The sequence below is a fragment of the Pangasianodon hypophthalmus genome, chromosome 22, assembly GCF_027358585.1.
Source record: "Pangasianodon hypophthalmus isolate fPanHyp1 chromosome 22, fPanHyp1.pri, whole genome shotgun sequence".
Taxonomy (NCBI): Eukaryota; Metazoa; Chordata; class Actinopteri; order Siluriformes; family Pangasiidae; genus Pangasianodon; species Pangasianodon hypophthalmus.
In genome coordinates, this window is record NC_069731.1 from 8,643,490 (window position 1) to 8,665,975 (window position 22,486).

Here is a 22,486-nt window from a genome sequence, read left to right on the forward strand (position 1 = left end):
TTAACTTTCCATATACACACTTGTGTTTTTTTTTTTTTTGCTTATGTACACACACACACGCACGCACGCACAAAATACAAAATACATACCTAAAGTTACATGCACTTATCACATTTTTTGAAAGAATACATATACGTATACAATAGTACAATAGGGACTTACATGTAGAATGTGCAAATTATATTATTTTTGACAGTTTTGTTTATGATGTATGTGTTTGCATGTGAATAGTCATCTTGTGGATGTGCTCCGCTGCAGGATGCTGTGTTTTTCAACTGCGGAGAGAATCTAAGCTCTAAAGGAATTATCTACTTGACCAATTCACTATTTGACAGCCGTAGCCCAGAAAACAATGGTGTCCGTGCTGAATTTATACTAGATGCCAACCTCCACAAGGTATCAGTAAATTTTCATTCTCATTTTCATCCTGATTTAAAAAAAATATATATATATATATATATTCCTGAATTCCATTAACATTTCTAGAAAACATTGTTGGCAATGGCAGAATAATTCTTGGAAAGAGTGGTCTGTGCTGGTACCTCTCTGCATTATTGCCAAACACCACACCTCATTCCACCCTCCATCCATTCATCTCTCCCAAATAAATGAACCTGTTAAATGGGCCAACTAAATCTATTGCTTTGGCAATACATTAATCATAGGCTGTGCCACAAGTTTGTTATTTTTATGATATTCATGCCAGATTTCTGCAGGCACACTTTTTTGAATATGCATTAAACTTTATTTTTATAGAGATGTCGTACCCAGAATTATTAATTTTGAGCATAAAATCAGCATTGTATTAAAAAAGCTTACTGGCATGTCTGCTAATATCTTCCTGATGCACAAAATTCTGGTTTCACTTTCTGACTTCTTGCCTGGAAACAAATAACTTCTATTAACATTGCTGTTTCAGGGCATCTCTCTAAACTTGCACAGTATTACAGTGTATGGCAAGTTCAGCCAATCAGATACCAAGGTGGCCAGCTAAACATAGCTGGCTAGTTTTTCAGTGTTAAGTGCTTACTAATTACAGTTGAGGCCAAAAGTTTACATGCACCTAGGCTAAAGATACTCAAACTTGATTTTTCACCAACTATGTTACCATACATTTCAAAATAATAGGTAAGAGACATATCATATATATTTAGATTTTTCAGTTGGTCAGAAGTTTGTATACACTTTGTTAGCATTTGGTGACATTGCCTGAACTTGAATCAAAGACTCAACCAGAAGCTTCGTCAATCTTTTCACGATACTTTGCTGGAATTTTGGCCCAGTCCTTCTGACAGAACTGGTTAACTCAGTCAGGTTTATGGACCTGGGCTGGTGATCACCTGAAAACTGTTACAAACTGTTGATTTTTTTTATGCCGGTCATGGAGTTCAGGCTTCTTTCTTGTGTAACAGCATTTTCTCACCATGTTCAACTCAGTCGAGGGGCAGCTCAAAATATGGGTCGAGTAGGAGAGTAGGTTGTGTTCCACTTGGGAAAAGTGCTTCTATACAGTTCTGAGTATAGCAACTTTATTGTATTGTTTTCTTTTACACCGATCAGCCATACCATTAAACTACCTGTCTAATATTGTGTAGGTCCCCCTTGTGCTGCTAAAACAGCTCTGACCCGTCGAGACATGGAGTCCACAAGACCTCTGAAGGTGTGCTGTGGTATATGGCACCAAGACGTTAGCAGCAGATCGTTTAAGTCCTTAAGTTGCGAGGTGGAGACTCCATGGATCAGACTTTTTTGTCCAGCACATCCCACAGTTGCTCGATCGGATTGAGATCTGGGGAATTTGGAGGCCAGGTTAACACCTTGATCTCTTTGGGAATGGTTTGAATAACATGACAAACAATTTTTGCAATGTGGCGAGGCGCATTATCCTGCTGAAAGAGACCACTGCCATTAGGAAATCCCCTTGCCATGAAGGAGTGTACTTGGTCTGCAACAATGTTTAGGTAGGTGTTACGTGTCAAAGTAACATCCACATGAAAGCCAGGACCCAAGGTTTTCAAGTAGAACATTTCCCAGAGCCCGCTTGCCTTCTTCTCATAGTGCCATATTTTCCCCAGGTAAGCGACGCACACTCCCCCAACCATTCACATGACGTAAAAGAAAACGTGATTCATCAGAACAGGCCACCTTCTTTCATTGCTCCATGGTCCAGTACTGATGCTCACGTGCCCATTGTAGGCACTTTTAGCAGTGGGCAGGGGTCAGCATGGGCACTCTGACTGGTCTGTGGCTACGTAGCCACATACACAGCAAGCTGTGATACACTGTGTGTTTTGACACCTTTCTATCATAGCCAGCTTTTTCCTGCAATTTGTGCTACAGTAGCTCTTCTATGAGATCAGACAAGACAGGCTAGCTCTCACTCCCCACAGATATCAGTGAGCCTTGGGCAGCCATGACCCTGTCGCCAGTTCACCAGTTTTCTTTCCTTGGCCCACTTTTGGTAGGTACTAACCACTGCATACCGGGAACACCCCACACGACCTGACGCTTTGGAGATGCTTTGAGACTTGAGATTTCTGATTTCTGACCCAGTTGTCTAGCCATCACGGTTTGGCCCTTGTCAAAGTCACTCAGATTCTTATGCTTCCAGATCCCATTTTTCCTGTTTCCAACACATCAACGTCAAGAACTGACTGTTCACTGGCTGCCTAATATATTCCACCCCTTGGCAGGTGCCACTGTAATGAGATAATCAGTGTTATTCACTTCACCTGTCAGTGGTTTTAATGTTATGGCTGATGGGTGTATGTCACGCTGTTGTGGTCAAGGACCAATTGCGGTTCATCTTCAAGAACAGTATACTGGATGACAGCTGTTATTTTCCCTCACCTTGTTGTATATAGATGTTCTTCTTTCACCTAGCTAGCATTTTCTGCTAGCAATGAACTCGTCATGCTGAGTTTTATGTTTAAGATGTTTTATCAGGTTACTTGTATTGTATGTAGATGCTATAGTTCCTCCTGCTGATATTTTCACAGTTTGCAGTCTGTTTTGCTTTTACTGTTAATTTTGAAATACATCCAAGTACATGTCCATGGATTACGTTGCAGTGCCACGTGGTATCAGATGCTTTTATTTGAGAATTTTTTTTATGAGCATGAGTAGTTGATGCATCTCTCTCACACTGATGATCCCTTCCCTTGGACTTGGAAGTGCTGATTTTCATCCCAGCTGTTTTATACTCAGCAGCGAAATGTTCAAGTGTGCATTTGAGGTCTACTTTGGATAGTGCCAAGAGATATCATCTGCAAATAACACAGATGTTACCTCTAGCCCCACACTGGACGTCTCTCTATGTTTGGCTACATCTTGAAAAATGTTAAATTAAATCATTTTTTGCTTTTGGTCTTGTAACAACCAATATCCTTTTAGCTAATGAGCTAATTTTAATTGATTTTGAGAGACTGAAAGTGCTTCACTGTTGATTGTGTTGCTACAACTACATTGTCTACTCAAAGCATTTTTTGACTCCATGTCTGCTCTTATGCTTAGTGTGGCTTCCTATTATGTGTTTTATGTTTCTGTGTAATCTGTAATAAACACTGTTCTTATGGTAGGAGACCTACACTGAAGAAGCAGGGCTACAGCGCTTCGGCGCCTTCTATCTAGATTACCTCTACACAATGGAGAATGAGAGTGGAAAAGGTACTGCCCGACACACTCACTTAGTGTTGACTTATTCTTCAACTTCCTCTCTTTCTGTCTCTCTTTTTACCCTGTTTTATTTTCTCTCATACTGGTCTTGTCTAGAAAAATTAAAATTTACCCATAAGCCTCTATACACAGGCTGAATAATATTAGATTTGATTTATAATCATATCATAATAAGAAATAATAGATAAGTTTGCCCATATTCAAGATATTTTCTCTTGCTAATCTTTATTATTTTTTTTTTTTGCGTATGTTGAGATAATTATCAAAATTTAACGCGAACATGGTGTCAGTGTTAGGCTAATTTCTAAAGTACAGACACTTGTCAGTCTCTGCTTCTTCTAGTGTAGTTGGAATTAAACACTTTTTTGTAGGAACGTGGTGTGGGGTGTTGCTGGGCTTGTCCCACGCCCGACTCTGTGACTTTTGCCAGTTCTGCAAAAATGAAACCCAAGACTCGGCTGTGCTTTGTGCTGACTTCATTTCTCAGTTACGCCTCTGCCAAGAGGCGAGAAGCAGACAAAAAGGCCCCTAATCCACTAAATCCTGGCTAACTTTCCTTAGCTGGCCTCTCCAAGTCTCAAGGAATGGGCATATGTTTGATATTAGCACTAATCTGGCTTGGATCAGTGGGAAGAGGAAGTGCTGTTGCTCACTGCAGTTTTATTCTCAAGTTGTAATTTGAACCCTTTAACTCCACACTCTAAAACTCAACTCATGTCTCATGCTCTCAACTACTTGCTTCATTATAGATAGAGCAACAGGTGGAATTTGAACTATAGCGACAGCTTGGAATAAAGGGCAGCTGTAAAAAAGAGGACACTAGGGAATTAAAGACTAAATGAGCGTAAGGGCCAGAGGAGTGGTGATATATTGGTCTGATGGTATGCTGTAATGAGTGACTCTTAAATAATTGTTCATCGTTATTATATCCTATACCCATATGGATGATGTCAGAAAAAAAATTATTCATAGGTGATCATGTCCTTACCCTGGGGTAAAATTCCTTTGTTATCCATTACCATGGGAAAAACCAAAGAACTTTCAAGGCAAAAGAGACAAATGGGTATTAACCTGCACAAATTAGGTAATGAATATAAAAAGGCGTAATCAGTTAAAAATATTAATAAGCACAATTTGGGCCATAACAAAAATTTTCACATATCTGAAACAATTCAGTTCAGTGTTGTTTGTGTAGCTATTTTAACGGTAGACATTGTTACAATGCAGTGAGTAGGATGATAAAAGAGGGGAAAGGAGCCCAAAAGGTCACAGTTTTCGATTTGTACAGTCCAGTTACTTTATGTGGTTTTCAAGTTTCAAAATGAATGGTTAAATGCCACTTTCATAACAACAAGCTATTTGGAAGCACTACAATAAAGCAATGCAATAAAGTAGCCCTTCCTCAGAGTATCTCACAAAATGAGGTGTATCAGGGTAATTCAGCCCAAAACCTGGTTGCCTCTGCCAGGAGGCATAGAGCTGGCCATAGATAGAGCATTCAGCAAGGTGATGAGATAAACATACAGTCCCTTCCAAAAGCATTGGAACAGCAAGGCCAATTCTATTGTTTTTGCTATACCCTAAGGACGTATACGTTTGAGATCAAAAGATGAATATGAGACAGTAGATCAAAATTTTAGCTTTAATTTCCTGATATTTACATCTAGATGTTTTAAACAGTTTAGAACATGGCACCTTTTGTTTGAACCCATGCATTTTTCGAGTGAACAAAATATAGGAACATGTGACTGTCAGGTGCTTCGTATTGCCCAGGTGAGCCCTATTGGATTGATTGTTTAAACAATTTAAACTCTGAATTTCTGCTCTTGGTTTGAGCACTGAGTTTCACCTGTGAAAACTGCATTTGTTGTTAAAAATCAACATGACGACCAGAGAGCTGTCTATGGGAGAAAAGCAAGCCATTTTGAAGCTGAGAAAAGAGGGAAAGTCTGTCAGAGCCATCGCACAAGCATTGGGCATAGCCAATACAACAATTTGGAACGTCCTGAAAAAGAAAGAGAGCAGAAATATAGAGGCCAAATAGAAGCTTTAGTCATAGAATATCCTTATGTAAAGCTACTGGTCTAATATAAAAAAAAAAATCCCCAAAGCTAGCTACTAATATTCTGTATATTTCAGATTACAATATTATGAGTGTCATTCTGCTAAGATTTTGGTGTTGATTCCTCTGTTGTGTGGCTTACATTTAATGTTAGCTTGTATACTTGTGTAAATAGGGCAACAGGATTTCTCTCTGATGGGTAAGGGGGATTCTGGTCAGTCAGTTCAGGAAATGTCGGTAAAACGATTGGTGATTGGGCCCCTGGATCTGCTGCTTCATAGCAGTGCTGTCCATCGCATCTTGAAGATGGTCGCCTGTGCCATGGACCACGAATATGAGCCCTACTCCACACTGAAACCAGGTGACTGTTAAGCAGCAGTCGGCTGAGCAAGAGATTTAAATAATTCTGACTTAATTAAAAGAAACACCAGGTGTGCTCTCTCTTGCTCAGTCCTTCCGTCTCTCTTTTTGTATATCTCTGTCTCCTGGGTGGATAGATGTGGTGGAGGAGAGCAAGGAGGTTCCTCCAGAGAATGAGAAAGGCTTGGAAGAATTTATCCCAACACGGCTGACCTGTGTGACACTACTGAAGGTCTCCATTACTGTCACCATGGCAGAATTCAACCTGTTGCATATACTACTTCCTGCTGTATTGGGTCAGAAGGTACTACACTCGCATATATATATACGTACACACCACACACTTGTGCACAAATTACTGCCAGCTATATTGCTATATTTTGTGCTTGGATGTTTTTTCGCCAGGGTTTGGCTGTGCAGTTGACTACTACACAGTTCCATCCAGTGAGGCCACTGCCTGCACTTCGAATGCAGGTAGAGAGGGTGAATCTGGAGCATTCTGTGCCAATGTATGGCACAGAGCTCATCCGCACTGTCAGCAGCCTCAGTCTGCCCTCAGACAACCTACTGCACCACTGCTACACCCACTGCTGTCTGAAGGTACTCACTCCTCTGGTAGTATCATTGGGCCTCATTTATCAAGCTGGTTATGAGCAGATTTATTCGTAAATAGTCCTTACGAGCGTTTACACAAGAAATTTGGTACACAAGAAATTTGGTAATTTAGAAAAACATTTGTATCCTACTAATGCTCCTGAGTGTGTGTAAATTTATCCATAAGAATACTAACTAATGTGAACTTCTACTTGATGGACTTCAAATCATATAATTTGCATGGATTAATGCACTTTTAGATATTCAATTTATTTTCATGTTTAAATAGATTATTTTCATTATTTTTACAGCATTGAGCAGATGCTCTTATCTAGAACTACTTATAGAAGTGCTTTGGAGTCGCTATCAAAAACACATGCTCATGCTGGTTCATTAGGACAGCAACTAATACTAAAGAATATGAAAAATAAAGAAACTGAGCCAACACAAACCCATAATTTAAAACAAATAAAACGAATCATTCAATTATGACAAAAGAAATGCCACGGTATTGCTACACATTCACTGTCTCTGCATAGCTATAAGAAGTTAACAAATGCCTCAGCTGACAGGAGATTTAGCACTAACTTGTTATTATTAAATATTTTTAGTGGCATAGAAGTAAGTCAAAGTAACATCCATGTCTGCCTTTCAGCCTTTACCCACATTGTTCATTTCATGCTCCCAGTTGTCTGTGCACTTGATCTTTTATTAAGTTTTGTGGGCATTATTAAATGCAAATGAACTGTGTTGGGAATGTGATTTGCGAAATGCGAAAATTTTTGTTTGGTTTGGTTTACACAAACATTTACACATAACTTTACTAAAAGATTGATAAATGTGGCCCATTGTGTGTTTGCTGATAAGTTACATGTTAATGGTGCTGTTTTTAGCCCTACTCGTAAAGGAAAATAATGACCTAAAGTAGGATTTGATTCATTCCATGCCAAATTACCAAGGGCCTCCTATGTCACCCTCTCAAATTTTCTTGTTTTTTTTTTTTCTCCCTTTTTTTTCTTATTTGTACACAAGTACCTACATGTGTCATGAACACATGCAAATCTTTTGGTTTTAATTTGGTGATTTTGTCCATTTGGACATTTTTCATTCACATTTCAAAGGGTTCTAAAGGCAAGTAACATGAAGGTATCATCTATATATTGTCGAATTGATTTATCTGGGTTAACAACTTACTGTAAATGCAAAAATACCAAATGGAGCTTTTGCTGATTGAAAACCAGTCTCTGCAACATGTGCCCAAAAGGTAGGATTTCGCCATGAGGGCAACTACTCATACACCTGATAATTTTCTCCTGAGATTGATATGTGTATACTCACTTCACTCAAATTTTTTTGTCTAACTCAAATGGCTTCATGGTGAAATATCATGCTCAATTTGGCACATTACTCTCTTTGGTGATGACAATCACATTTAACAATAAATTTTGAACGTAGATATTTGATATTGAGCAATTAGTACACAAAGATACAAATTACACATGATAAACGTAATTCTTATTTATCTGCAGTCTTGAAAACAGTCAAACGGTACCACAAAATGTGACTACAAAATCTAGTTTTGTAGTTGACCAGTTCATAAATTAGCAATGCTTATTGCAAAGCTTTCTTGAAAAGTTCAGTAACCTTTTTGTAATCTTTGTCTGCCAGCTTGTATTGATCATCAGTGGGGCTTCTACAGTACAGATGGCATGTAAGGGAACATAGCACTGGTCTTCTCTTTTCTCTGGGGGCCAGGAAAATGAATTTTCTTTTCCTCATTTCGTAAAGTTAACAAAAACATCCTACTCAATGTAATTTCTTTGTACTATATTTCCAGTATACCACTGGACATCATATATATGCAGATGACGAATCTTCTAGGTTGCTATATGTTTAAGTCGTGAGTGATTATTCTTGTCCTGGAGTAGTTCCCCTCCACAACCTAAGCAAGCTTTGGTGCAAATCTGATCAGTAGATACTCTTCTTATTTCCATGCTCATGTTAGAAACTGGTATGAATGAATGATGCATTCTTAAGACATTTAGTTATCCCAAAATCTAGAACTAAATATATTTAAAATTAAACTAAAATGATTTTCACTCTGCTTAGTCTAGGCATTACCATCAATAATGAGCAATCACAGCAGGCCAAGTTAGTAGGGGGACAGTGTTGGCCTGGTGGTTAGGGCTCTGAATCAGTGATCGGAAAGGTTGTGATTTCGAATCCCAGTTTAAGTTGCTTTGAATAAATATGGACAACATGCTCTCAGTTTTGTAGTTTTTTGTAGTAGATTTGGACTGAAGGCTTATCAGTGTGTGCAGTTTTTTAACAAAATGACATCATTTTAATTGATATTAGGCATTGCTCAGCCTTATGATGTGCTATTGAATATACTGCGTTGTTATATAGGTTCTACAACACCATTTGTTATACCCTATGTGGTGAGCATATACACTGGCCTACTTGCATATAATTTCAGTGTGAACAAGGCCAATTTTAAATATGTTAAAGAAATTTAAATCTATTAAATGTCTGTGACAAGAGAACAATGTTCCAGATTTATTTTTAGTTACCCATACTAAGGCTTGTGATAAATTTATTCAATTTAAATTGATTTGTATAGCATTTTAACAGTTTGCATTCACATGTAGCTTTACAGAAATCCATATGTAGATATATATATCCCTAATGAGCATACCATAGGTGATGGTGGCAAGGAAAAACTCCCTGAGACGACATGAGGAAGAAAGCTTGAGAGGAACCAGATTCAAACAGGAACCTGTCCTGCTCTGAGTGACACCACTGTAATTAGAAATCATTATAGTATACAGGTGTAAAACAGTAAAGGCAAGCAGTACTATGTTGATAGGATGTTCAATGTGAGCATGTTATGAGTTAGAGTCCTCGGAATGGTTGGCAGTCTTTGTGATTACTGCAGTAGTTCTTGTGTACACATCTACAGTATCCAGGTGAGATTATTCAAAACATATACAGTTTTAGGGAAATGTTCCTGGTGATTAGGCCTGGATAGGTGATCTGTAGGGTGTGAGGAGCTACAGCAGTAGAAGTGTGTCACAATCTGGAACTAGCATTACATCTGTAGGAATACATATGCAAGGAATACTTATGCAATTTTAAATAGTGAGACCAGAATATTAGGGGGATAAGCACATAGTGCATGGAACCCTACTGTTTTCATTAGGATTATTCATCGTCTCCTTCTCCTTCTCTTTCTCATTCTCTTCCTCCTCCTCTAAAACTGATTGTCCAGACCAAACCATAAGTCCTACAGACATGAAACTTGGTCAGTATTTTGTACTTCCACCCGATTCTCAGGTAAGAGAGATTAGCCCGATCGGCTTAATGGTGGCACTGTGGTGAAGTGGTTTACATTTCAGCTCATATCTTGAATACTGTAAGTCCTACAGTGAAAATTCTTTTTGCTACTTACTCCTTGGGTTCTCCCAAACAAAAAATGAGAACCATTACACTTCGCCCACTTAGCTTATGTTATTATTTACACAATATGCAAAACCTACTTTTTTAATTTTGGTTTCAAACTACTCGGCCGAGTGTAAACCTCAATTATCAAAATTCATGCAAAAACTGAAATGCATAAACAGGAAACGATTCTAATGTCATCTGCAAATTTGGGGTGTGGTCATATATAGGTGGTGTAGCAAAGGTAAGATAACTGTTTCTTAGGAACCATAAGTCCGATCGAGCTGAAATTTGGTATGGTGCACCTATGTGCTAATCTGTAAGGAGATTTTTGATGATGACCTAATTAATTAAAAATGGTCTCCATAGACGAATCAGCTTTCAGCAGACATTTGACAGGGTTAACACTGAGTTATCGTCATGAAACTCAAGTGATATGTTCAGGCAGTGACCCACTAGTAACTGTTGTGATCTCACTCAGATTGACCACTGGGGGAAGATTTATATTTTTGCACACAAAAAATGAGCATATCTCTTGGAAAATAACATGTAGAAAAAATTTTACACTTCGCTTCTTGGTAACAGGTAATAATCATGTTGGATGTTCAAACACAAATTATGTTAACTCGATTCAATCATGTGGAACTGACATATGCATTTGAATTAAGTAAATAATGAGCTTTTTTTCCCCCATTGGATCTTCCATTAATGGTTTGTGCCTGTATTTGAGTAAAGCCTAAAAAAAGTTTGATGGTGTCTGTTGGGGCAGTGTGAACATGACAGTTATGTTTCCCAACATTCTAAATCTAATGGCCAACTTGTAAAAGTTGATGATTGTCGCCGTTGGTAGGCTTTATGGTTCTATGTGTCTTGGCAGGAACTGGCCATTGGGGGTGCTATTTGCGAGAAGTGCTTGGACCCTGCAGATTGCCACTTGCAGTTATTTATTATTATAGTTATTTATTATTATTGTTGTTGTTATTATTATAATACATTTCATGTATTCATGGTTGCCGTTCAAGGCACTCAGCATGACCTTACAATGCCAGGAGATCAGAGTGGTAAGAAGGGGTGAGGTTGTGGCTTTAAAAGTGAGCAGCAAGATTTTGAAATCATTCTATTATTGGAGGGGGGTCATTTCTAAGGTCATTCTTTTGTCTATACACTGAAGACATTTGGGTTTGAGATTTAAGAAAAAATGAGAAGGTAGTTCAGAATTTCCTGATATTTACATCTAGATGTGTTAAACAACTTAGAACATGGCACCTTTGGTGGCAGATCATCCAATTTCAGTTGAGCAAAGGTATAGGAACAGATAGTTTTAAAGTAAATAACGTTTAATATTTGGTTGCATATCCCTAGCTTGTAATGACTGCATCAAGCTGGTGACCTGCTTACATCACCAAACTGTTGTGCATTCTTCTTTTGTGATGCTTTTCCAGGCTTGCATTACTGTTTCTTTCAGTTGTTGGCTGATGGATGAATCTGTGTTTGGCGGATGCCAGGAGAGCGCTACCTACCTGAATGCATAGTGATAACAGTAAAGTTGATGGAGGAGGGACAATGGTCTGTGGCAGTTTCTCAGGGCTTGGGTTAGGCTGCTTTGTTTCAGTGAAGGGTAATGTTAATGCTACAGCATACAAATACATTTTAGACAATTGTGTGCTTCTAACTTTGTGGCAAGAGTTTGTGGAAAGCGCTTTTCTGTTCCAGCATGACTGTGCCCCTGGGCACAAAGCGAGGTCCATGGAGACATGGTTTAATGAGTTTGGTGTGGAGAAACTCCAGTGGCCTGCACAGAGCCCTGAATACCTTTGGCATGAATTGGAATATCTATTGTGAGCCAGGCCTTATTACTCTTTTGAATGAGTGGGCAGAAATTCCCACAGACATATTCCAAAATCTTGTAGAAAGCCTTCCCAGAAGAGTGGAGGCTGTTATAACAGCAAAGGGGTGACCAACTCCAGATTAATGGCCATGGTATTGGAATGCGATGGCCAACAAGGTCATATAGGTGGATGGTCAGGTGTCCACATACTTTTGGTCATACAAGTTCTACCTTGGTCTTGAGACCATAACACATTTTGCCACATGGTTTGGGGTGATTTAGGTGGTCTTAGATGTATTTTTGTGAGAGAGGGCTTCCGTCTATCCACCCTACCCCATAGCCCAGAGATGTGAAGATATTCCTCCTATTAAAGTTGGCATAGGTCTCTTGGCAGCCTCCCTGATAAGTTTTCTTCTTGTCCTTTTGTCTGTTTTGGCGGGATGTCATGTTCTTGGCAATGTCACTGTGGTGCCCCGTTTTCTCCACTTGTTGATGATTTACCATGGAACACCTCGAAGCCCATTTAATGTTTTAGAAATTCTTTTGAACGCCTTTCCTGAGCAATACCTTTTGACAATGAGATTCTGTATATGCTTTGTAAGCACTTTCCAAACCATGGCTTTAACAGTTGTAAGAAACCAAGAAAATGACATTTGGGGTTAATCAGAATCACTTCATTGATGACAGGTGTATAATAACTTGAACATGAGTTTGGATGTGTAATTCTAAGCAGTCACATGCCCTATTAAGGGTGTGCACACGTGTATTCCCCCTAAACTTTTCTATTTATTTCTCACTTGAATTTTGTTGGTCGCCATATCTCATTAAAGCTGGGAAAAGGAGATGTGACATGATTTAGATTATAATTTTTTACACCACAAAATTTTTTTTTACATCACAAAAACCTGCACTTTTTACAGTAGTGCGTAGACTTTTGGCCTCAACTGTAACTAGATATTTTATATAGTTCTTTGTTTTCATCAGAAGTGTTTGATACAGTTGACATTTTTACAATTTTACAATTTTTACAAAAAAATTATGCATAAACCTGTGTAAGGCCTAATTAAAGAATTAATTATTTTTTCCTCAACCCCTGTTGGGTTGGTGTTTTTGCCAGAGCAGGAACCACACTGGGTGTTTATGATAATTGTTGTTTGTATTTGATGGAACAGTTTGATTGCGAGTGTTTAATTAATTTTTATTTTGCATTTAGAAACATTGTTTCTTTCATTCCTCTGTGTTTTTTCCTTGCTTCTCTCACTGTCTGTCTCTCTTTCTCTCTCTCTTTTTCTATCTCTCTGTAGGTATTTGAGTTGCAGGTTGGATTGACCCTGCTGGATAACGAAGGCACACCTCCACTCTTACCTATAATTCCCTGCTTTAGTACTGCCCTCTATGGGAAGATACTTCAGTTTCCCACGCGATGGTAAGGAGCACAAATTCAGTGTGCCTATATTCCCAGACACAAACACACACATACTGCAATGTCTGCTAATAAGATACAAGCAGATGTTTACCTTACAGAGAGAGCCAGCCGTGAACAGAAGACAGTAAGTCTGTGTTATAAGTGTAATTCCTGAAAGAGTGAGAAATCAGCATTTTAAAAATGAGGGAAGGTTTTCTTATGTACACACACTTTCATTCTCATGTTGCCTCTGTGAAAGTTCTATGTAAAGCTGTAAGCTGGGAGGTGATTTCACCCCATTAGTTTGGCATTCAGTATGTCTGGACTGCATATGTTTTTAAACTAACCTGCTGCTGAAAGCTACACAGCAAAACACAAGCAGAACTAGAACAGAACACACACACAGTCTCTTTTTCTCTTGCTTTCTCTCTCTTGGTGTTTGAACTATACTGGGTCTGAGCTGTGCTGGAGCAGCGGGATGTTTTTCCTCTTGCTGACTCTTCAGCATTTTCCTCTCAGTCTCAATGTGAATTCAATGTGTCATTCCTGCATCTAATCTAATTTTCATAACTTTTTCTGCTGAGGTCTGTTGCGCTGTACTGGAGCCTGTTAGACTGTTTGACATTGAATTGACTGGGGCGTGTAGTTTTTGAGTGTACGGTGGATTTTGAGTGTATCCTGTGCAATAGGATTTTAAAGGTACTCAAAGCCTCTGATGAAGGTGAAACACCTCTTTTCTCCTAAAGTCAGTACACTTAAACAGTCTCACACTTCCAGCACTGCAGCTGCTGTGTTTTCTTTTTCTTTTTTTTTTTTTCTCTCTTTTTTTTTTTTTGCTTGGTATAGAGGGAGGGAGATTGGTAATTTTTAGTTGAAAGCTTTTCCAGAAGTGTAGAGGTTATTATAACAGCAAAGGAGGGGCTGGGCTGGGGAGGGGTGGGGTGTTAAATCTGGAATGGGTTGTTCAACAAGCACATGTGGGTGTCATGGTCAGGTGTTCACAAACTATTGGCCATATAGTGTACTTTACACAAATCACCCACCTCTTACCCTTTTCTCTTTCATATAGTTGGAAGTGCATTTCTGAAGTATCTGGAGTATCTGTGGTCTTTTAAAGGAGCTCTTGAAACACACACTCGGGTATAAGTGTGAGTCACTGGACCCTTTTTTAGTAACACAAGGTGGCTTCCACAAGGTGTTAAAAAGCTTTCTTTGAGATTCTGTCCTGGGATTTTAGTTTATGTTGACAGGATTGCATCACCTTATCATGCTGGAAGTAGCCATTATAGGATGTTTAAACTGTGGCCATAAAGGCATCCACATGGTCAGGGGTGGAGTTAAGGTGGTGGGGGCCCCCCAGGCTTGACTCATTGTCAGAGTCCTTTTCACACACCATGACATGAATACTTTGAGAGCAGAAATAGTACTGCTCTAACCAGAAGAAAAAAAAAATCAGCTCTGCTATAACAGAAAAGAGTATCTTTTACAATATCATGATTTGCCACATGATTACTCAACCAATTGCATTATTTAATTTTATTGCATTATTATCAGTTATTAATAATTATCATTATTTAAAAATCTTTACATGCTGATTACAAATGAGGTCTCCCCCAAAAGTATTTGAATGGCAAAACCCATTCTTTTGTTTTTGCTATACACTGAAGGCATTTGGGTTTTAGATCAACAGATGAATATGAGATGGTTGATCAGATATTCAGGTTTCACTTCCTGGTATTTACATTTAAATTTGTTAAACTGCTTAGAACATGGCACATTTGGTGGCAGACCACCCAATTTTTAGGTGATCAAAAATATTGGAACAGATAGTCTTAAAGTAAATAACACTTATCATTTGGTTGCAGATCCATTGCTTGCAATGACTGCATCAGCCTCTGACATGACCAAACTGCTACATTCTTCTTTTGTGACAGAATGTTTCTGTAGAATACATTCTGCTGCTAACCTGATGAGTTACATCCTCAATAAAGATTAGTGAGCCTGTACCAGAAACAGCCATGTATTCGCAAGCCAGGGCCTACCTCCACCATGCTTGACCAATGAGCTTCTATGTTTTGGATCCTGAGCAGATCCTTTCTTTCTCCACACGTTGGCCTTTTCATCACTTTGATAGAGGTTAATCTTGGTTCCAGAATTTTTGTGGCTCATCTCAGTATTTCATTGCGAATTCCAGTCTGGCCTTCCAGTTTGTACTGCTGACGAGCGGTTTACATCTTGTGGTGTGGCTTCTGTATTTCTGCTTTCAAAGTATTCTTTGAATGGTGGATTGTGATACCTTCCCCCCTGCCCTGTGGAGGTTGTTTTTGTGTTTTTCTTCACAGCTCTCATAATGTCGTTTTCCTTGTCTGACCTGTTTGATGCCTGGTTGTTGTTTTTTTTTTTCTTTTTCAAGATATTTCAAATTGTTGTATTGGCTATGCCCAATGCTTTTGCAATGGCTCTGTTCAATTTTCCCTCCCACAAAATGGCTTGCTTTTCTCCCACAGTCAGTTTGTTTACACAATCAATCTAACAGGGCACTCCTAGGGAACAAAAACACCTGTCAGTTACATGTTCCAATATTTTTGATCACTTGAAAATTAGTACCCATCTAAATATCAGGAAATGAAAGCTGAAATTCATCATGTCAGATCTCTTCATTCAGCTATATTGAAGACAATTAAAACTGCATTACTTCACCTCCTGAAACCCTAGCAACCGCCTGGCCTGTAATAGCAACCGAATGACATCCTAGCAACCTGATGAGTTTCCTTAGAAACTGACTAGCTAACATAGCTAACATAGGTGGGATCATATTGAAACCCCTAGAAACACCACAGCAACCATCAGAGACCCCAAAACAGCCACCTAGCAATACCCTAGCAACCAGCTGAATTTCTGTAGCAAACATCTTTCTACAACCTTGCAACCAATTGGGATCACATTTAAACCTGTTTGAAACACCATAGCAACCACCTGGGACCCCATTACTGCCACCCAGCAGCCCCTTAGCAACCAGCTGTGTTTCCTTAGCAACTGACTAGTTATCAACTTGCAACAAACTGGGATCAAATTGAAACCTCCTAGAAACACCATAGCAACCACCTGGGACCCCCTAATAGCCACCTAGCAACAGCCTAGCAACCACCTGCTGTAGCTTAGGAAGCACCTAGCAACAAGCAAGCAACCAACAGCAATATTATAGCAACAGCCTTGCAACCAGCTGGAATAGCATAGTAACCACCTAGCAACGTCCTAGCAACTGGGTTAGCATAGCAGCAAACTAGCAGCACCCTTGCAACCAACTTGAATATGCTATATGGTAGCAACCACCTAGTAACACCCTAGAAACAACCTAGGTGAACTTAGTAACCACATAGCAGTGCTCTAGTATCCAAGTGGGTTAACATAGCAACCACCTAGTAACACCCTAGCAACCAATTTGACTATGCATGCAATGTTTAACATTTTAACTCTTAACCTAGCCTTTTAACCTTTACATGCTTAACTGTTCGTAGTAAACATGTAGCATCACCCTAGCAACTAACTGGGTTAGCATAGCAGCCACCTGGAATATCATAGCAGCATTTTAATGCTTTAACTTTTAAACATGTTTCAATGTTTTAACATTTTAACCTTTACATATTATAAACCTTTAGCCTTTTTACCTTTACACACTTTAGTTAAAGGTTTTAACATTTTAAATCAGTGACAACAAACTCTGCAATATTGTTTAACACTTTTAGCGTGTTTAGTGGGCTCTGTCAAGCCAACATCAGAGTTCATTCGCAAACTTTAGAATTCTAGTTTTGGAGCTACTGTTTTAATGATATGTTGTAATTCTTTCCAACTGAAAAATTCACTGTGTCTGTGTGGGCAGTAGCTGGTTAGAGCAGTTTGCATTTCGTTGCTCTTATGCAGCAAGGTGCTACTAAAATCAGGAGATTGGTGATGTAAAAGTTTTTTTTTTGTCACACTTTAGTGATGGGAGCAACACGGGTACTCTGAGTATATTTGGAGAAAGCTTTCTTACTCAGAATCAGCTACTTTTCCATTTGATGTCACATTCAAAACATGTCTTACAATAGTTTGACATGTCATTTGTATGCTGCTGACCAGAAATCCCCAAATGTGTGAATATGCATCTTATGGAACCTCTGTAAAAGAGAGCCACCCAGCTTAGCCAAATCAAACCTCTACGTAGCCATACAGCACACTCTCCTATGGACTGTTATCAGACAGCAGTGTGTAGCCCATTGAACAAATGCCACATAAAGCTAGTTCAAATGAAATCCCAAAATATAATACAGTGATAGGTCTTTACCTATTAGAAGTTATGTTATCAGGACTTGTTTGTAGCAAAGTCCTTAAAGTTCGCCTCAGTAAAATCCATCTTCTTCTTTCTTCTTTTTTCCACTCCACCATCATATTTTCAGTTATCCAGCATTATGACAGTTAGCTTGCTAATACCCAAGCCCACATGCACCTGTGATCCCTCCCATAGTCAGAAATATTTATTAATAGCTTTTGATTAAATTGGAGATTTCCTGGGCTACTATACTGTGTATTAGTCGGGTCGTGCATGTGGCAAGCAGCTATACTCAGATAGTCTGTGACATTCAAACAATGCCTGACTGGTGTTAAGGGGCCCAGTACCAATGGACTGCTGCAGCTCATCCTCCTCAAGGTTCGACATGTTTTGCATTCTGAGATGCTTTTCTGATCACCACGGTTGTAAAGAGTTGTTATTTGCATTACTGTAGCCTTCCTGTTAGCATGAACCAGTCTGCAACACCCAGTGCTCTAGAACAGCTTCTAGACAGGAATTAATTAACAGAATCTATCTAATGGACCCACGCATGGCCATATCGGCTCTTCTGAGGTGAAGGCCATACACACGCACTCCACAAAGCTCTCGCATAACAAGCTACACATGAGCATAAAGATGAGAGAAGGAAGAAAAAACACTGGGCCTCATTTATCAAGCTAGATACGAACAGATTTATATGTAAATTGTTTGTATGAGCGTTTACACAATAAATTTGGTATTCATGAAATCCAGTAAATTTGTGAGTGTGTGTAAATTGATCTATATACGGATTATGCTGTCAAGTTCAAATCACTTATTTATTTCAAATACACAGCTATAAGCCGAAACAATGCAATTGGCAGAATTGATATCACTGGAAGAGTCAGCACATGATGCCATTAGGAGGCAACAGATATTTACAGACCGGTATGATTATTTATTTATTTATTTATTTATTTATTTTTGGAGGATGAAAGCTTATAAGTCGGTTCTGTTTGCTATGGCACCTGGTCAATTATAAAAGGCTTTGTCATGATTTGGCCTTTCTTTTGACCTCGCTTATACTGCCCTGGATGGTCAACACCTAATTCACCTTTGTAATATTTTGGTCTTTTCAGGTGCTGTGACTCCACTGGATACATTACTAAATAATATATTTTTATTCTCATAGACATGAGACAAATGTACTTCATCTTCCATTTTTTTTTTTTTGTTTGTTTATTTTGCACTTTCTGTTCTGTGAACTTGGCCTTTTATGGAGTTTTTTTGGGCATCACCAAATGCAAATCAGCTGTGGCGTGTATGCGCCCAGTAATTTACTGGTGATTGCCATTTGTCCACATACACATGTGAATGCAAAGAAAATCACTGGTTACAAAACTTTACTCAAAGCTTGAAGAATGAGGCCCAGTATACTGTTCAGCATGTTTCATTCAGTGAGAAATATTGATATACCGATATATTACTGCAGCTACTGCAGCTTTAGTGAACACGAGAATACCATCACTACCAATCAGATGTGTTTAGATTTATTTTCTCCATGTCTTTTTTTGCCTCAGGCCAAAGAGGTCCTCAGTGTCCATAACGGAATACCTCTTTGAGTTACCCAAATTCACAATGCAGGCCACTCATGCTCAGATGTTGCTGTTGCACTGTTTGTGGCGGAGTTGGACACACAGCACGGAGAGTGGGGTCGGTCCCACTGCCAGCGACTCTCTCATCAATGAGATCTTCAGAACACCAGGTACCACTGCACACATGCCTCTGTTAATCACTCATTACACCAACCACACTCATCATAACCCGCACCACACTATAAGCTCCTAGATTTCCTAATACCATTATTAATATGAAATGTGCACAGAAATGTGTGTGCTTTTCCATTAAAAACCAGTTTGGAAAACACACTTTGTCATGCACTGAGTGGATGGATTCTGTAACTATAGATCAGGAGCAGACCAGTTCAGATTCTTTGTACTGCTCTAAGTTTACTGACAGCAGTAAAGCCTATTACTCTACAAAAAACTGGAATAACCATGAAAAAAATATCCATGGTTTCATACATTTAAAGTTTTCAGCATGTGACCAGAAGCTCTCAGGGTGGGAAAATCAATCCACAATGCAAGATCTTGGTCCAGCTCAGCAGTTCGTGACCATAGATCTTGGTGGGGCAGGATGGCATTAATAATGGCATAGGCTCAAACAAATGAAGTAGAGAGGCTGTCACAATTGAATGCTATAGACTACTATCTAGTGAATATTTAGAGGAACCCTGTAATAAGCAGTTGAGAGTTGACAGCATAGTCATCCAGCGCACAGTCTAGAAGCTCCTTCTGAGTGGTTTTAGACATGCCTTTTTCTTCAGTTGTGTTCTATGCAGCAGACCACACAAATTCAGCACTGGAAAAAAGAGACATCCCCCCCCCCGCCCCCCGTTTTTTGTGTAGCGAAACAAGGTCACTATGGTGCTCACACATTTCCGATGTATGGATGTTATTCACTCCATAATCCCCCTTTCCCGCTCTCAATCTTTGCAATATATGTTACAATAGAAATGGTTCTGTACATCATATACACACACACTATCTGCTCTTTATTAAGTTTAATTAAAATTATTTGCTATAAGACAATTTAAAATGTATGGAGTTGTGAATGAGGACTTTATGATTAGTGTATTAAATAAAAAATTAATATTTTTTGAATGGCTGATATATGGTGGGTTGCATCTGCTTCTCTTAAAGCAAATGTCAATATAGACCAACCAGCCCTATTTTAAATGTTTATGCTGTTCAGGACTAAAGCTAGTCTGTGTAAATTGTGCAGTGCTTGCTAACTCTGATTAGCTACAAACTGGTGAGAGTGTTTCTGGTGTTGCTGCCCTGCCCTGTGCCTCACACTTGCACTCATTTGTCCCGACTGTTGTGAAGAGTTTCCACTGAAGTGCTTCCAAGCTCCTGTGACACTGTCCATATGGCAGACCTCCCTAGAAGAAAGCATTTATGTGGATGTTAAACTCTTCCAGCTTTCCAAGCTCTCCTATATTACCTCAGTTCTGGAGATGCTTCATATAATTGCATAGTTGCTTTGTAGGTTTGACTTTTGCTATCTTCCTCTGGGCAAAATTATATCATTTTCTGTAAACAACCTTCTAAAGGAGAGATATGAAGGAGCAATGGAGGATACACCATCATCCAGCAGTTTATCAGTTTTTTTTACAATTCAAAAAGCTCCTAGATTACCACCAAACGTGCAGGGTAATTAATGTCCAATAGCAGGGAAGGAGAAGTTTTACCAGGTTTGTTTAGTTCTTCTCTCATGTTTCTTTTACATTACTGCTATGTTAATCATGTTAATGTTAAACTAGCCTTGCCCTTTTGCATATGTCAAGCAGCTAGTACTTTCATTAGAACCATGAAAATGAAATTGAACGCAGGATAGTTCAAACCTTGCTACAACAAAGGATCAGCAATTTTTCTGTTAATTGGAAGAAACATTACAGAATTTCTTGGAGGATTAGCCTACTAGTACAGTATCAAGTTAACAGTGCATCTGCAGAGATGCATTTATACCTTATCATACCTAACCCCATACATAAATTTAGGCAACGTTAGGCAATTTACCATTGGCAATGAGTGAAGAGTTGCTGAAATAGAGCGAGCAATTTTTGATTTCTGATGACATTGTGAAGCTTTTTTTGTTTCTTGCAACTAATCTAAGGGAATTAAACGATGGTACATCCCCCACCATGGTGTGTATTGTTATGACCAATACGCTGGTTTTGACTGTCCAAGGAACATTCATAAATTTTGGTAAAGTCAGTTAGTAGCACACTTCTTGGCGTCATCTCAAAGTTCTACCAAGACCATGGATCACTAATAATGGACAGTGTTGTTGTTCATGTGATTTCTATGGTGGCTTGGTGTGAGGTCTGTATACTTCCTATATAACACTGTAGGGTGGCGTATGTTGCAGTGTTCTTGGAGCAATGTCGTTGTGTAGCTGTATGAACTTTTTCTCTTGAACAAATGGCCAAGAGCTGTTGGTCTCATTTAATTTCCGACTGAAAGACTCTGCTGTCTCCTGTTGTTCAGCTGTAATGGTTTTAGCAATGCCGTCATTTGTGCTAATTCAGTGCTAGAAGTAACTAAAGTAAATCACTTCTCACCTACGCCTGGAATGTAGCCTATATGTACGTGCACACACATTTTCTTACCAATTCTTATATTTCCAGCCAGAACTGTGTCTTTTGTAACAGCATGAGACAAACTAAAGGCAATGTATGCATAAAAAAAGAAATGCAGTGTTCTCATGCTTTCATTCCCTGAAAGGCCATGCAGTAGTAATGTTACTGCAGATGTCCAATGCATGTACACCAGCTCATACATGTGCTGTGTGTAGTACTTGAAGTACTTGTTCTCATGGCTTGTGTGTGTGTGTGCATATGTGCGTGCGTGCGCGTATGTGTGCGTGTGACTAAGATGACTGAGCCAGCTGTTAGGGTCTACCCGCCAACTGTTTGATGTTTGATGGGGTTTTTGATCCCCTCGATACCCAGCTGTATGTTTAGGCACAGCTGCACCTGCCCTGGTGCGTGTACACACACACACACACAATCAGTTCTTCCTCAGTTATTAACTGAACTTAGCTTACCCTAGGAGGCTAACGAAAGTAACCAGTGAAAAAAGGAGATCTTATCTCCATCTTTTCCTCCACCTTGTGTTTCTGAGCATGAAACTCTCAACATTTGTTGAGAGTGATGAAGTGTAGGTCATGTGGAGGCCTGTGGAGTTCTGTCTGCCAGGTCCTGCTGAG

The 22,486-nt window shown here is 39.1% G+C and overlaps 1 protein-coding gene across 1 annotated transcript in view; it reads left to right on the forward strand.

The window, feature by feature from the left end:
- Positions 1 to 22,486, forward strand: part of LOC113532774 (intermembrane lipid transfer protein VPS13B) — a 162,039-nt gene that overhangs the window by 27,627 nt on the left and 111,926 nt on the right. The window contains 7 exon segments of the mRNA XM_034298179.2: positions 259 to 396; positions 3,579 to 3,666; positions 5,913 to 6,098; positions 6,235 to 6,401; positions 6,503 to 6,697; positions 13,265 to 13,386; positions 19,234 to 19,418. Of these exon segments, the coding sequence (XP_034154070.2) occupies positions 259 to 396; positions 3,579 to 3,666; positions 5,913 to 6,098; positions 6,235 to 6,401; positions 6,503 to 6,697; positions 13,265 to 13,386; positions 19,234 to 19,418 (1,081 nt within the window).